Source organism: Anopheles moucheti, chromosome 2, assembly GCF_943734755.1.
Source record: "Anopheles moucheti chromosome 2, idAnoMoucSN_F20_07, whole genome shotgun sequence".
Taxonomy (NCBI): domain Eukaryota; kingdom Metazoa; phylum Arthropoda; class Insecta; order Diptera; family Culicidae; genus Anopheles; species Anopheles moucheti.
The window spans coordinates 13,200,711-13,214,085 of record NC_069140.1 but is presented as its reverse complement, the minus strand read 5'-3'; the positions used below and the strand labels follow the sequence as shown (position 1 = coordinate 13,214,085).

At 45.7% G+C, this 13,375-nt stretch overlaps 1 protein-coding gene across 1 annotated transcript in view; it reads right to left on the bottom strand.

Annotated features, from left to right (window-relative positions):
- Positions 1-13,375, bottom strand: part of LOC128299351 (protein similar) — a 109,023-nt gene that overhangs the window by 25,885 nt on the left and 69,763 nt on the right. The window contains exon 7 of the mRNA XM_053035288.1: positions 255-1,012. Within this exon, the coding sequence (XP_052891248.1) occupies positions 255-1,012 (758 nt within the window). The remainder of the gene's footprint in view (positions 1-254; positions 1,013-13,375) is intronic.

Sequence of the window (13,375 nt, the reverse complement as noted above, 5' to 3'; positions counted from 1 at the left end):
TTGAGAAAGTGGAGGATGCTTAACGACATAACCGTTGCGCAGTTCCTGGGTGGTGTGGTTTTGAGGAATTGGTGTCAGAGGATTTACCGAAAAGCAAGGAACTTTTGGAAGGCGTTCCATAGGAATGGGTAAAAAGGAGCGGGAATCAATTCGCACGTCAAATTTATTGCCGGAAAAGTGATCCTCCATCTTGCCGATGGGGGAGATACTTTCGGCAAAGCATATACAATATCATACGTAGTCATTATACTTACTGGTCAATCCAGGCTCTTCCTCGGAGAACATCAAGAATCCTTTATTCATATCTTCCGTCCGTGGGGCGAATATTTTTTCGGTGGCGTGCTGAGGTTTGCTACCGCTGGCTCCACCGGTATTAGCGCCACCGGCTGTCGGAGGAAGCGTCACGAACAGCTTCGCCGTAACGGACTGCAGTGGTGGTGGTGCGATCGCCGACGGTACCGTACTGTTGACCGTTGGTTTGGCAAAAGCACGTGACTTTTCCGCCCCGGAACCGCACGCTCCAGCCGGAAGGCTGGTAAAGATTGACGCCGTAACGGACACTGGACGGCTGCTTGATGTTGGTTTCGGCACGGTCGGGATGCTGTTCAGCTCGCGCAAGATTCGAGAGCGCTGCACCACCGGTTCACTCGACACTGCCGCCGACGAATCGTTCTTCTTCACACACAACAACACCTTTCCACCGGCTGACTCGATGCGTTCCGCTTGTTCAGCACTGTTAGCGGCGATAAGTTCAACGTACGCTGGGTCAGCGATGCACGCACGCACTGGGATTGGTATTGTTTCTTCCGCTTTCACTTGCTCTAGACCAGCGCTGGCGACGCACGGCAGGGAAATCGCTGCTGGACGCTGTGCAACTGACAACTGGTCGCTGCTACACACGACACTATTGTTACCGCTTTCGGCACACTGTTCGGTTTCGTCTGACAAACGTTGTTGCTGGCGTGCTTCCAGTTGTGCACACGATAAAATGTCATCTTTGTTCTCCACACCACTGCAATAATTGACAGTTGACAAAATAATGATTTAACGATGCTGTACCGAAGGGTGGAAATTCGGGCTTTCCACCACGCTACACATTTCCTTTCGGGCTATCTCACATTCTCTTTTTTCTCTTTTCGCAAGGATTCGTTTCGTTTGACACAACACATCTCGTTGTTGAATTTTCGGATAACAATTTACGAGGGATTTTTTTTTGGACATTCACGATCAGTAACGGGTGGGAATAACATACCAAAATTCAATAATTCTCTCCAAAACTAAATGCAAAACTATACATTCCGGCTCTTTAACAGCCGGTTTTGGTGGCGTAATATAAATAAACAAAATAATTCTGTTTGCAAAAGAAAAAGAACCTCTACACTGCGGATTATCGTTCGCTGCCGTGCTTCTATCGGACGCAACATCATCATCAGCTGAGCTAGGCCGGCGTTACGTTCAAAATTGCGATGAATATAGACCTATAGAAATATCTCGAAGGCAACAGTTATGGTACGACTTACGACTAATACAAGCGTATCAGAACAAAAAGAAAACGTCGAATTTCCCGCACACCACCGTGGCGCAACTTCGCAACCATTCACCACCACTCGCTTCCCAGGTTCCCCCAGCAACCATCGACAATGACAGAAGCGGCCATTGCCATCGGTGTCCTTCACCGTGAAAATGTTCCCACAGCGTTACTCCTTTTTTCGGACGACGAGGCGAGGAAAATTGTGGCGCGGAACGGGAGCCAGGATGGCTGGGTGAGAATGCAAAATTTTCAAAACATCAAAATAGCAAACAGAAAGTCTTAGGGGGAGAGGGAGGCAAAACAAAAAAATGGCAACGCACGCTTCGGCAACGTGTGTCTTCGCGAGAGCTTGGTACGGTGGAAAACCGTAGGATCAAGAATAAACTGGTTGGAAAGGAGGAAAATCTGCCGAAGTACGGTGAACATTTCGACTTTGGGGTCGAAGCCGCAGAGAAAGCGCAACAGGGCAAACAATATGGTACGGTTCTGTTTTGGCACAGGTCAGTGGGTTTCTGGGGGAGTTTCTGCAGATTGGACATACCGTTTGCTATTTGACGGTTAGTGATTTTGAGCTTGATCTCTAAAGATCTCAAGAAAAAAAAATGTCTGCCGTAGTAATAAGCCAACGCAACATACACAAGGCGTATGTCTATGAAGAATAGACACTAAATATCTAACCAGCATTTAAAGATTCTATCCTTAATTCCTAGCAGAGTAGGTCGAGGAGATGGCACAACAAGAACAAATCTTGAAGAATATCAAATAAATTTTTTTTCCAGCAAACTCTGTTCGTTAAATCCATATTTTAATAAAGATCCACCACCATCTCATGCAATGCCATCTGCTCGTTTTAAACCATGTGCAACAAGTTCGTTCCACTGACATTTCAAATGCTTCTTCTTCATCGGCTATATATATATATTTTTTTAATTTCACATATGCATTTCCTCCTCGTGATCGTTCGTTCATGTCGGAGCTATTTATAAAAATGTTTGTGCGTGGTTTTTTCGTGGTTCGGTTTGTACTTTTTTCTTCTCAAATACATTTTACTGCGATCGATGCGAAGAGAAGGTTGAGAGAGTATACCTTCCCATTACCCTATGGTCAAGAGGGGGTTTTTTTATATATTGGTGTACGCTGTACGATCCCTCAAAGCTAATGGCAAAACTAATCGGACCATAACCGGATGACATATGAACAAAGAACATTTTTGCCCATAAATTATGGCCCAAAAAATAAATCTGACCTCAAGTGACGCGGGACACAGGAGTTATGGATTGGGTTGTGTGAACCTGGGTGTGTTTATCTTCCCCTGTGGATGATTATCGATAATTTAGAGGTCATAAGTCTGCGGAACATGTTACAAAATTTGCAAATCATGCTTAGCGTAGATGGTAGAGCGATAAAGCGACGGGTTGAATTTTACCCCCTTTTGCTATGCGTTTAATATATTGGTAGAAGAACAAGCTGCCATACAAGAGAGGGTCATCTTTAAGAAGTCTTCAAAAACAGCTTCATAATATGAGCACATTTGTTGCAGATTGATGTGGATGGCGTGGTGCTGATAATTCTGCTCCGGCAGCATTATTTATAAACAAAATAGTCAGATCATATTTACAAGATGCTTTGATGGCCGTATGTCTCGTACGTACGTCACTATGACGTTTGCTTTCATGAAGTTCAAATACAAAACACAACAAGGTTGAAAAAGAAAAAGCCGTGTGGTAAGGGAATAAAAACAAACTTGTAACTTTGTTCGCAGGAAAGGAAATTTAACGCGACGGCGGTGCACATTTGGCCTTGCGGTAAGGTTTTCCCTTTGCGCAAATTATATGACCCCCCCCCCCCTCTCCCTCCCCCCTCGACAGCAGCCACAGTGTTTATTTCAGTAGTGCTTAAGTAAAGTGAATCGATCTGCACCAGCGCGTCATTGGCACTCTTTTTCAATGGATGCAGGCAGAGCGGCGGGTTCGCGTGTCGAGGTGGATTTCGATCGCACCTTACCTGTGCAGATGCAACCATTTCGCCACTGGGCCAGTTCAATGTCGCAGACGGTATGCAACGCGAACTTCTGGCTGTTGCACGCGAGCATGCATTTTTGGTCAACAGCGTTTTTCTTTCTTCGCTTGACCGTTCGGGTTCGTTTTTCCTTTACAGCGCTGCACTCCGCATGCAGAAGGCGGATGAGCTTTTCTAAATTTACACGAACGTTACAATGCACGAGAAGGGCGGCCATTGTGGCAACGCTGTCTATATAGTCGCACGTCGTTCAGGAAGGTTTTGGGAAAACAAAAAAAAGCACAAACTAATTACTGTAAACATACTTGTGTGATGTAAGCGCTGTAAGATGAAAGCTTTCCATTTCCTTACAGACGAATTCAATTGTAGTTTTCTGTCGCGTTACATACATTCTTTAACAACTTTGCCATCAATCGTGTAATTGTTGTTATCCGCCGCTAAGTATGATCGGAGCACGTGCAACAAGCACCAGAACTGCAACTGCGTTGAAACACGGCAGTGAAGCTTTTGCAATTGCAGTCGCAAAACAAATCTTACTTGATAACCACCCCTTCATGCACAACGTCAACAGAACCGAGCGTACGTATGACGTTGTCGCACTGGACGCGCCCACGAATCTTGAGCGGCACACGATGCAGTTGAGTTGAAAATCACCACCACTGGTAGCTCGCATAAAGTGCCACTTCGCGCACCGTGCTGTTTGTGCGATCCGTGTGTCCATTGATTGCGTAAAAAAATAGGGAGGAATCGTGGCGCTGCCGGACACACAGCACACACAGGGCACAACAAGTGGAGGAGCAATCGTTAGAATAAATAGACGCTCTGTTTGCGCGATCATTCCCTTAACGTGAATTCGCGCCGTTCACGGTTTTTTTTTTGTGCAACGGATGGTAATCATATGGGCGATGGAAGAATGAGGTAAAAACAAACTCTGTTCAACGCATGAGGCTCCCCCTGTAGGACACGATTCGGTATCGAGCGGAGAAGAGTTCGCGCGGTTTTGGTCTTTAAGATAGCAAAAATGTACTGTCATAATGAGTGTCGTACTCGTGGTGGGTAAAAGGTATCAAACTGCACACGATAATGTCGAAACCAAAACAAACAAATAACAACATCATTCAAAAGCGCTGGTTGTTTTGATAAGAAAACCGGTACGTTTTATCGCTAAATTATGTGAACATAAAATATATTGGTTCTGGTTAGTAAGCGATAGAAACATGCTTAAGGCATTTTAAAAAGATAAATCCTTAAGCGCTTGCTACAGTTGAGTTTGATAAGCGTGTTGTAAGCAGTGACACCTTTTGCCTGCAAAGAAACAACACACTACCAAACTTAATCGCTTGTATTCCAAAGCTCAACAAACTCGAAAAAAAAAACATTTTTCGATCGTATAGACACATCATGCGCCTAAATGTTCGAGGATTCTTCTGTGAAAAAAAACATCACCATCAGCGACAATGTCTTGATAGGTCACCGTTGCCTTCACGACCCCACAGCAATCTTTCTTCGAGCAAACGCATGAAGGTGGTACGCGAGAAGCAAACCCGCACACACCAATGATGTTCCATTTAAATACGGTGCAATGGGACGCTCAGGCCACGCCAAGTGTGTGTTGAGGAACTGTGTGTAATGGTACATGATGGGGTCAGATCACCTTCTTCATCATCCGGTGCGCGAGACCCCATGGACTGAAGGGTCAGCGGAGTTATCAACGCCGTAGCAATCTTGTGCCATGTTTCCAACTTACTGCTTCCTACCCATCGGCACCATCGATTCTCTGCTCAATTGCTTTTCTTTGCATCTTCGTTGTCGGGTGGCCACCAGCCAGGCCGAGGCCCATACTTCATTCGCCAGATTTTTGTGTGTGGGTTTGCGGTCTTGGCTGCAGTACGCTGGGCTATTCCGGTAGGCGACAGTAAATACGGGTTGGTCGCATTGGTGTGCAGATGAAGGAAAGAATTCATGTGCTTTTGCTGCGACCCGCAGAAGTCCACGCCGAAACAATTGAAATCAGTACAGCGGGAAGCAGTGTTCGTGCATCTGAACGTGAAGAAAAACACATAACGCAATCTTAATGTGCTCACAACCCAAAAACCGGATATGTAAATATTTTGCTCACACCAAGACAAAGTAGAACAGCATAAAGGAATTGCTTCGATTGTGTGCTATTCTTGGTGAGTTATTCCCTGTCTATCAGACAACTTCCTCGAAAATCAGTCATCGCCAGAACTCGGGGGGCAGGACATTCAACAAAATGGAGCGTAGATTTTAAGCAAACCCATCCATCACAGTTCGGGAAAGTTCAGCCGGAAAATTGTCTGCGGTCTCAGCGGTGGTTGCTTACGCACGGGCGGAAGGAACAAATTTGATACGCTTCGGAAAATAAAACGTTTTCATAGCATTATCGTTTTCTTGCGGAGTTTTCGTGATTTATCGAAAAACCATAATTGCGGCCGTAACGGCACATGCCTGACGAGAGTTTAAAGAGTTTCCCCAAAAAATCATCCCCGCACTGAAGGTGACGTTCTGCCCCAACAGGGGGCTCATCAAGGGCCAATGAACGTCCAAAGAATTCACCAAAAACAGTCGACCAGAAGGTGTGTGATAGAGCAGTGGCAAATGCACAGGGTAGCTCTCTCGCCTTCGATTAGCGAAAGAGAGCGATAAACTTAATCTGTAAGGCAGTAAATTTTCTTACGGTTGATTACGGAGCGCGGTGCGTTGATTAAAAATGAACGCAAACATGGAAAAGTTTCCAAGTTCCCTCTCCGTCCAGGTTGGCACACACTACTCGTGTTCGTTTGGACAAATACAGTACAACTATATGTTCCAAAAACTTATATCAGTCTTCCGAACTCGCCAATCTTGTAGCATCTCGGAAAGGGAATGTTTGTGGTCGTTTCGGGGGAGTCTTGTACCACCTTTCGCCTTCCTTTTGCCATGTGGCTCGTCCGCGAACGGCATTACATCGTAACGAAACGGAAACATACACATACGGACACGAAAAGGCGACGGAGGCTCACCAACTCTGGCAAGACGAAATTAACAAACGACCCGAGAACGACGTAACTCGCAATGATTGAATTAAAATCACGCTACGGGTTGGCCCTCTCGTCGCGAGCACAGCTCTACGACTTGGTCTCGGGCAAGAAGTTGTGTTGGAAATTGTTCTGGAAATTATGTTTCTGTGCTGTGCTATGCCTCTTATGACGTTTTCCGAAACCCTGTCGCTACAGCGGAATTGATACAGTGCGAGTTGGTTATTGCTGGTGCGCCCTTAATCAAAGCCCTCACCAGGTCACTGAGATGCTGAGAACTGTTCGGAAAGGAAGCAAGAAAAGCAAAAGGATCTTATGCTATCGCTACTTTGCTCGGCCGGTACTCTGGCCGGCTAGAAAATAATCACACATAATGAGCGATAACGGGAGGGTCCACCTTCGTTGAACCTGCGTTAACTTTTGCGTGCTTCATGCGTGCTAAGGATATGTTTGGAGGCTGCAACATGGCATACATTTGCAGCACACCAAAAATAGACATTCACTGCATCGACAACGCTGCGCCAGTGCCATTAAAAAACAAAATGGCACGTAATTGAAACCCCCTAGCATCGTCACCAATTAGACAATCACATATTTGGAAGGGAATTGCCACAAAAACCGACCCGACTGCCCAACGAAACACCAAAACAAAACGCACAATCTGGCGCTGTTGCGCTGAGCAAATCGGGCAAACGCGGTTCGATCAACGCGATTGCTTGATTGGTTGGCTCGAAGGAATCCGGTCCTTCGCATGGCCTGTGATCACGTCGCAAAAAAAAAACGAAAACACACACAAACACACAGTTTCACATGAACGTAACACGACGTAACAAGGGAAGGCCGAACCAAACCTTTGGGGGATTTTTTTGCTTCTCTTTTCGACGTAATCTATTTTCGGTGTTGCAAACGCTAGATGCAAACTGCATCTCCACCTTCTTCGACAGCAGCAGCATTACGGCGGCTTTGAGATGGTGGTAGTAGTACGGGCCGCATGGGTGAGTATTTGATCGGTACCTTATTTTCCATTCTATTTTCTTTACTACAAACATTAACTACTACCCTTATGGTGAGTTTTAAACGTCGCGTTGTCAATAAATGTTCTTCAAACCCCGAATTGCACACAACTGTTTCGTTTGATAGCTTGATAGCAATGCTTTTTTTCCCCCTTGTTAATGAGAAGGTGATCGTGTGAACGATTACGTAAATGAATTCTAACTTTGCGCTGCTTCCTCCAATGAAGCATAGAACCATAACGTACGCTTCCTTAACAACACACGTGATCGATCACAATACCCACTTTACGCTATTATTTTGCTTTTGGCTTCAACGTGCTTTTGCTGCTGGCAGGAAAAATGTAATGCACTCACACACACACATACACACAAACACACACACGCACAAGTAAACACCGCAGATACTTGAAACTGTTATTGCATGTTTGATAATATTATTGCACCCTTTTCTTCTGGCTTAAGTATTAATCAACTGACGTTAAACTATTATCACCTCCCATCATCATTATCACCTTCATCACAGCTGGAAGCGTTAGGGACGAGGTGCTGATTATGTTTGCGTACTATTTTGTATCGGCGAGGTGAGAAAAATGCGCAAACAGAGTCTGAGTTGCTTGCTTGCAGTTGTCGTTCGCATTCGATTGATCATTCGCAGCTTCAACAGAACGAGTGGGTGCCCCACACAATCGACGAGTTTGTAAATTTTCGTACCATTTTGTTAAACAAAAAAACAACAACACAACTACTGAACCCACACCGCTTTTTTTTTGTTTGAACGGAAAAGTTAGCATCGGTTATTGAATTTGTAGCACCACAAAGAAATTGCCTGCACATCGCCCGAGTACGAGAAGATGCACACACTTGCATAAGCACGATCGGTCGACGGCAAAGAGTTTGGTTTTTTGTTCTTGTGGGATTTTCATCTTCCACTCCATTACATAATGCCACGAATGCGCGCGAGACTGGTGTCGTAAAAGATTAATTAATTGTACTTTGCACGTCCGTATTACGGGTTTTTTTTTTCGTTGTTTTGCTGGCACACGATTGATCACAACCGATCACACCAAGGCTCTTCTCTTGGCTTGGTTGTCCGAAGGGGCAAAACAAATGCAAATTTCAATGCCGCTACACAGTTCGAACACACAAATTGTAACAAAGTTGGGATGCGTTTGTTTGCGCGATAAAATTGTTTGTCAATGTTATTTAACCACTTGGCGGCTGTACCTTCGCACGGCACAAAGCTAAACTGCACATCCGCCCATCAGGGGGTACTGCACGACAGGGAGTTGCACAGTTTTCGGGGTGATTGTTCACTGGGAGGGAAGGAACGGAGGGGCAGAGAAACTTTCCACACATGCAACCGTCCTCTGCCCATCCGCGGACAAAAAAACCGGTACCGAGTTCGAACACTGACAGCACGGCCGAAAGGCCACGACGAGAAGATGATGGAAACAATCGGAAGATCTGTCATCGCCACATTGCATATTTTGCACGGCCAAACCTCACATTAAGCGAAACGGAACACAGAGAGCTAACGGAGGGACAGGCGGCCGGTAATGAAGATAATGATGGGAGACGGCAATTCGCGCTTGCATATACTGAACCGCCGCCAACCGGCAAAATTTGCACAAACACGTAAAAAAAATCGCTGCTAAACGAACGCGTAAAAGAGAACGTGAGAGAGAAGGTGAGATAGCGAGCTTCAGATGGGGGGCTAAAATGAATCTGTGTGCACAGGAAATGTAGCGGACGACAAAGTAGCAACATAAACCGAACCGAACGCACCATCAAAACTCCGTCACTTAAAGGGACGATGGATGGAACGAACGTTCCGACGCCATCATCTCGCTTTTACTGATGCTGGTGTGTCTCGGGGGTTGTTTTTGGTGAGTCGCGTGTTGCCATACGAAAACTCATGCGACTCCGCGACTAGCAGATACGCAGGCACGTCGTCGTGCAGCACGCCTGCACGCACAAACGGGAACTCTTCCTCAATGAAAGAATCAGCAATCGCGACTTTCGCGACAGATAGCACCGATAGGTTTTGCGTTTAATTTGCGCGGGTTGAAAGAACGAAAATGTTAAAACAAAAAAGAGCCCGGCAAGAACCATACACTCACGCAATACGCACGGAGACGCGATGTTCGGTGCCGCGTACACGGGAAGGTGGCCACGTAAAAAACCGAACGAAGAAATTCCGGTGGCCGGAAAAACAACGGATAGAACAACGGAGAGCTGGGCCCCACAACTTGCTCTGGCTGCGGCGCGATTTGGACTGAAACCGAACGTCGAACGGATCCGATAGATTTGCTCGAAGCATCGGTACCATCGCGCACACCACCACCGCAACGAAACATCGCGCAATGGTGTGTTGTTGCGCTGCGTGTTGCTGCCACGACCACGAACCCGACGATGATGCGCGCGGTAACGCACGCACACACAGCAAGGGCCGAAACCCAATCCCGTTCATATGCTCGCTTGCTTTGTGCTGCGCGAGATATTGGTGGTCGGTGGAGCACGATTGGGGCAACAAAAAAAACGGTGACAAGTGCAGCAGCATCACCCGCAACCGGCACACGGCGATACAGAGCACAGAGAGCTCCAAAAACAAACGGCAAACGGACATGTTTGTAGCATCGGCAAGACGCGCAACTTGGCGCTTGCTCGTTCGAAAGCTGCCCCAACTGTCGTGCAACACACGAAGCACGAAGCTCCAAAGAGCTATGGTGCCCGTCTTCTGGCAGCTTTGGCTGTGTGTTTTATTGATATCCTCCCGTCTAGGACCCGTCTGCCACAGTGTATTTTGGGTGTTCTTCCTGCTCTCGGGCTTAGTGCCACCCCCAAATATGACACCCCAAACACTCGCCGAACCGAACCGACTCGATGTCGTCATCAACGTTGCGGTGCGTCGGTGTTGGTGTTGGTGTCCGCCCGTTTTATGCTATTGCGTACCGGATGGCGGTTATGTCGTCATCATTTCTCTTCGCTCACATGCTGCTGGGCGTTCGATGGGGATGGGAGATGTTTGCTGTAGCACACATTCGTCAATCAGGCCCACCATTTCGTCATTATTCGGACCAGATCGGATTACTTTCCTTTAATTTGTACCACTGATATCATCTTCCCTGCCATGCCAGTTAATTCGTGTGTGAATAAAGGAAGAAGGAAAAAAAACAATTCTCCAAGGAAAATCCTTCGCATATTCACTAGCGGGAAGGTTTCCTTTTGTTTGGCCAAGTTTTTGTGGCCTCTCATTGGTTTTTGTTTTGTTCTATAAATCAACATTTGCTATTTTTTTTTGCATTTAATCACCATTCTGTGTCATACCATTCAACTGATCCCCGGGAATGGGTTTTCCCTTTTATTTCTCATTCCTTCCGACGAACTCTCTGTTTCTCTTGCTGGTGTGTGTGCAGAACGGTTGGTGGTACATCCACACACTAGCACAAATCTCTAGTTCCGAACCGTGGGAAAATCGGGGTTATTCCAGAGCGACACTATTCTCTGGAAAATGGGAACCATGCGTCCTGAGCACGGTACCTGAATGGAGCGCGGTGGGCGAAAGGGAAACTTGTACTTGCAGCAGCACCATGGATCGTCTTCTTTTGCCTTTTGCTGTAAAATAAAAGTTGAAGTAAATGAAGAAAATTTTGCGTTGCATAGAAAAATCGACCCGGTTTCACTTTCTAGCAGCCAGCAGCAGCAGCCGCTCAGAGAGCCAAGCGCCCTTTCGCAGGAAGCTCTTTGGAGAAGTGTACAACCAACCAAAAACGGTTCCAATCTCGATGCGATACCACCGGCCAGATTCACTCTCGCTTTGGGTCGCGTGTGCTGGTGGTGAAATAGCGACAAAGCGGACACGTGTGCTGGGTAGCCGGACGGAATAATGCTCCACAGCTCCAAGAAACCCCTGGGACCCTGTGTGCAAAACCGTATTCTGGAATCTCGGAGTTTTCAGCTCCAGCTCGGATTGGCACACACCACCCTACTACTAGCCCGTGCAGAGGGCGAAAGTGTGAGCGTGAGAAGCTGCTAGTTGTATCCTTTCCCCTTTGTGTGTTTGCATCATGTGACGCACTGTTCACAGTTCTTTCGATTGATTGGGGTTTTTTTTCGCAGCGTAGTTCTACACTGCCTGCGATTCATGTGGTGCATATAAAAAAAGGGACAATATTTATGAACATCCACACAAAACTGCCAAATGATGCAATCGGGTGAAGCAGAGAGAATTATGATGTAATTTTAACAACAGATTTATAGATTCTGCTCTACTCCTCTTCGTTGATCTAGAAGATCTAACATTATTACATAAAAACGATACGAAGGTACGTAAATCGAGTAAAAAGTAACGAAAAACATAATTGATTTTATTGTTTATGAACAACTAAAATTAATACAATATTAAAAATAAAATTTTAAAGTTCTACACTTAATATAAAGTATAAAAAAGGTGGCAATGTATTAATATATCGAGCATACAAAAAAAGATCGTTTTCTTCTAAAAGACTTAGGATAACTACATTGCTCATCAAGTCGTCTTTAATGGTGATGGCAGAATCAGACCTGACATGACGGCCCCTTTGTCAGCTAGACACTCGAGCGAGCGTAGCTGTGAGTAATCGGTTGTAATGTTTACACATTAGCGCGTAAAACCGATGAAAAATGATGAAATTATCGTGCAAAACATCGTTGCAGCTCGTTAGATTCATTTCACCAGCCACGGCGCGGCAGCGTCACCGTTACAGTTCTCTGACGCAAAAATCGAACAAAACTAGTCAGGTTCACAAATTTGCGAGCGTGAATCTAGAGTTAGCACAAACCGGAACCAAACCAGTTGCAACAGTTGTCCAAAAAGAAGATTGCCAAAAAAAAGCGATGGAAAAGAGAGATATGCATGGTGTGTGTGTGTGTTTTTTAGCATACCTCTATCCCATGTGCATGTGTAGGTAATGGCAAAGGCATTACACGGACCGTGCCCACCCCGAAAAAGATACCCGGACGACATACGTCGGTATGGAATGAAGCCGCCATACGTGACGTCTCGCATGAAAGCGCAAAAATTGAGATTGATGACTGGGGCTATGTTTGCGTCCCTTGCCAACAGTTGGTTTCGAGCTGTCTTTTTATGGGCCTAAAGCACCTACGGACAACGCACACAATATCGAACATGCACCACCAATGGATAAATGATGCTCAATGGCCAAAGTGTTGTGGGGTCGAAGCTTTCGTAGTGCAAGACGATGTTTGTATTGGTAATATTTTCTACAACTGTTTAGAAGATAGCATTAGATAGCGAAATTATGTACATGCCCTTTTCGGAGTGCTTCAATCAACGGCTAACAAAAAATTCTTGAGTGTTCTAAAACATACTGATTTTAAACACAAACGACATGCGCTATGTCAATTCGTTTTAAGGTGATTACTATTAATACGCAAGAAAGAAAAAAAAAACAAGGACCTTGAGAAAAGAAACTCTAACCCGACGATTGTTGATACACGTGGCAGATGTTGATGCGTTCTTAGAACTTGCGGTGCGGGACACAAGAGCTACACATCTCATAGCACATGTTAGCGGGACAACGAGCTACAAGGTCCGGCAGCACCAACGGAATACTCTATAAAACGCGGGACGTGCGATGATGGCAACATAAAACAAATCAACATAGTGTCCCTCGGTTCAGTTGATGGTTTGATTTACGAAAGATCATAAATTGTGCGATAAGTAGTTATCTGTTTCACAAACCCGTGCCCCGCGTGTATTTGAAGGTCCAAGA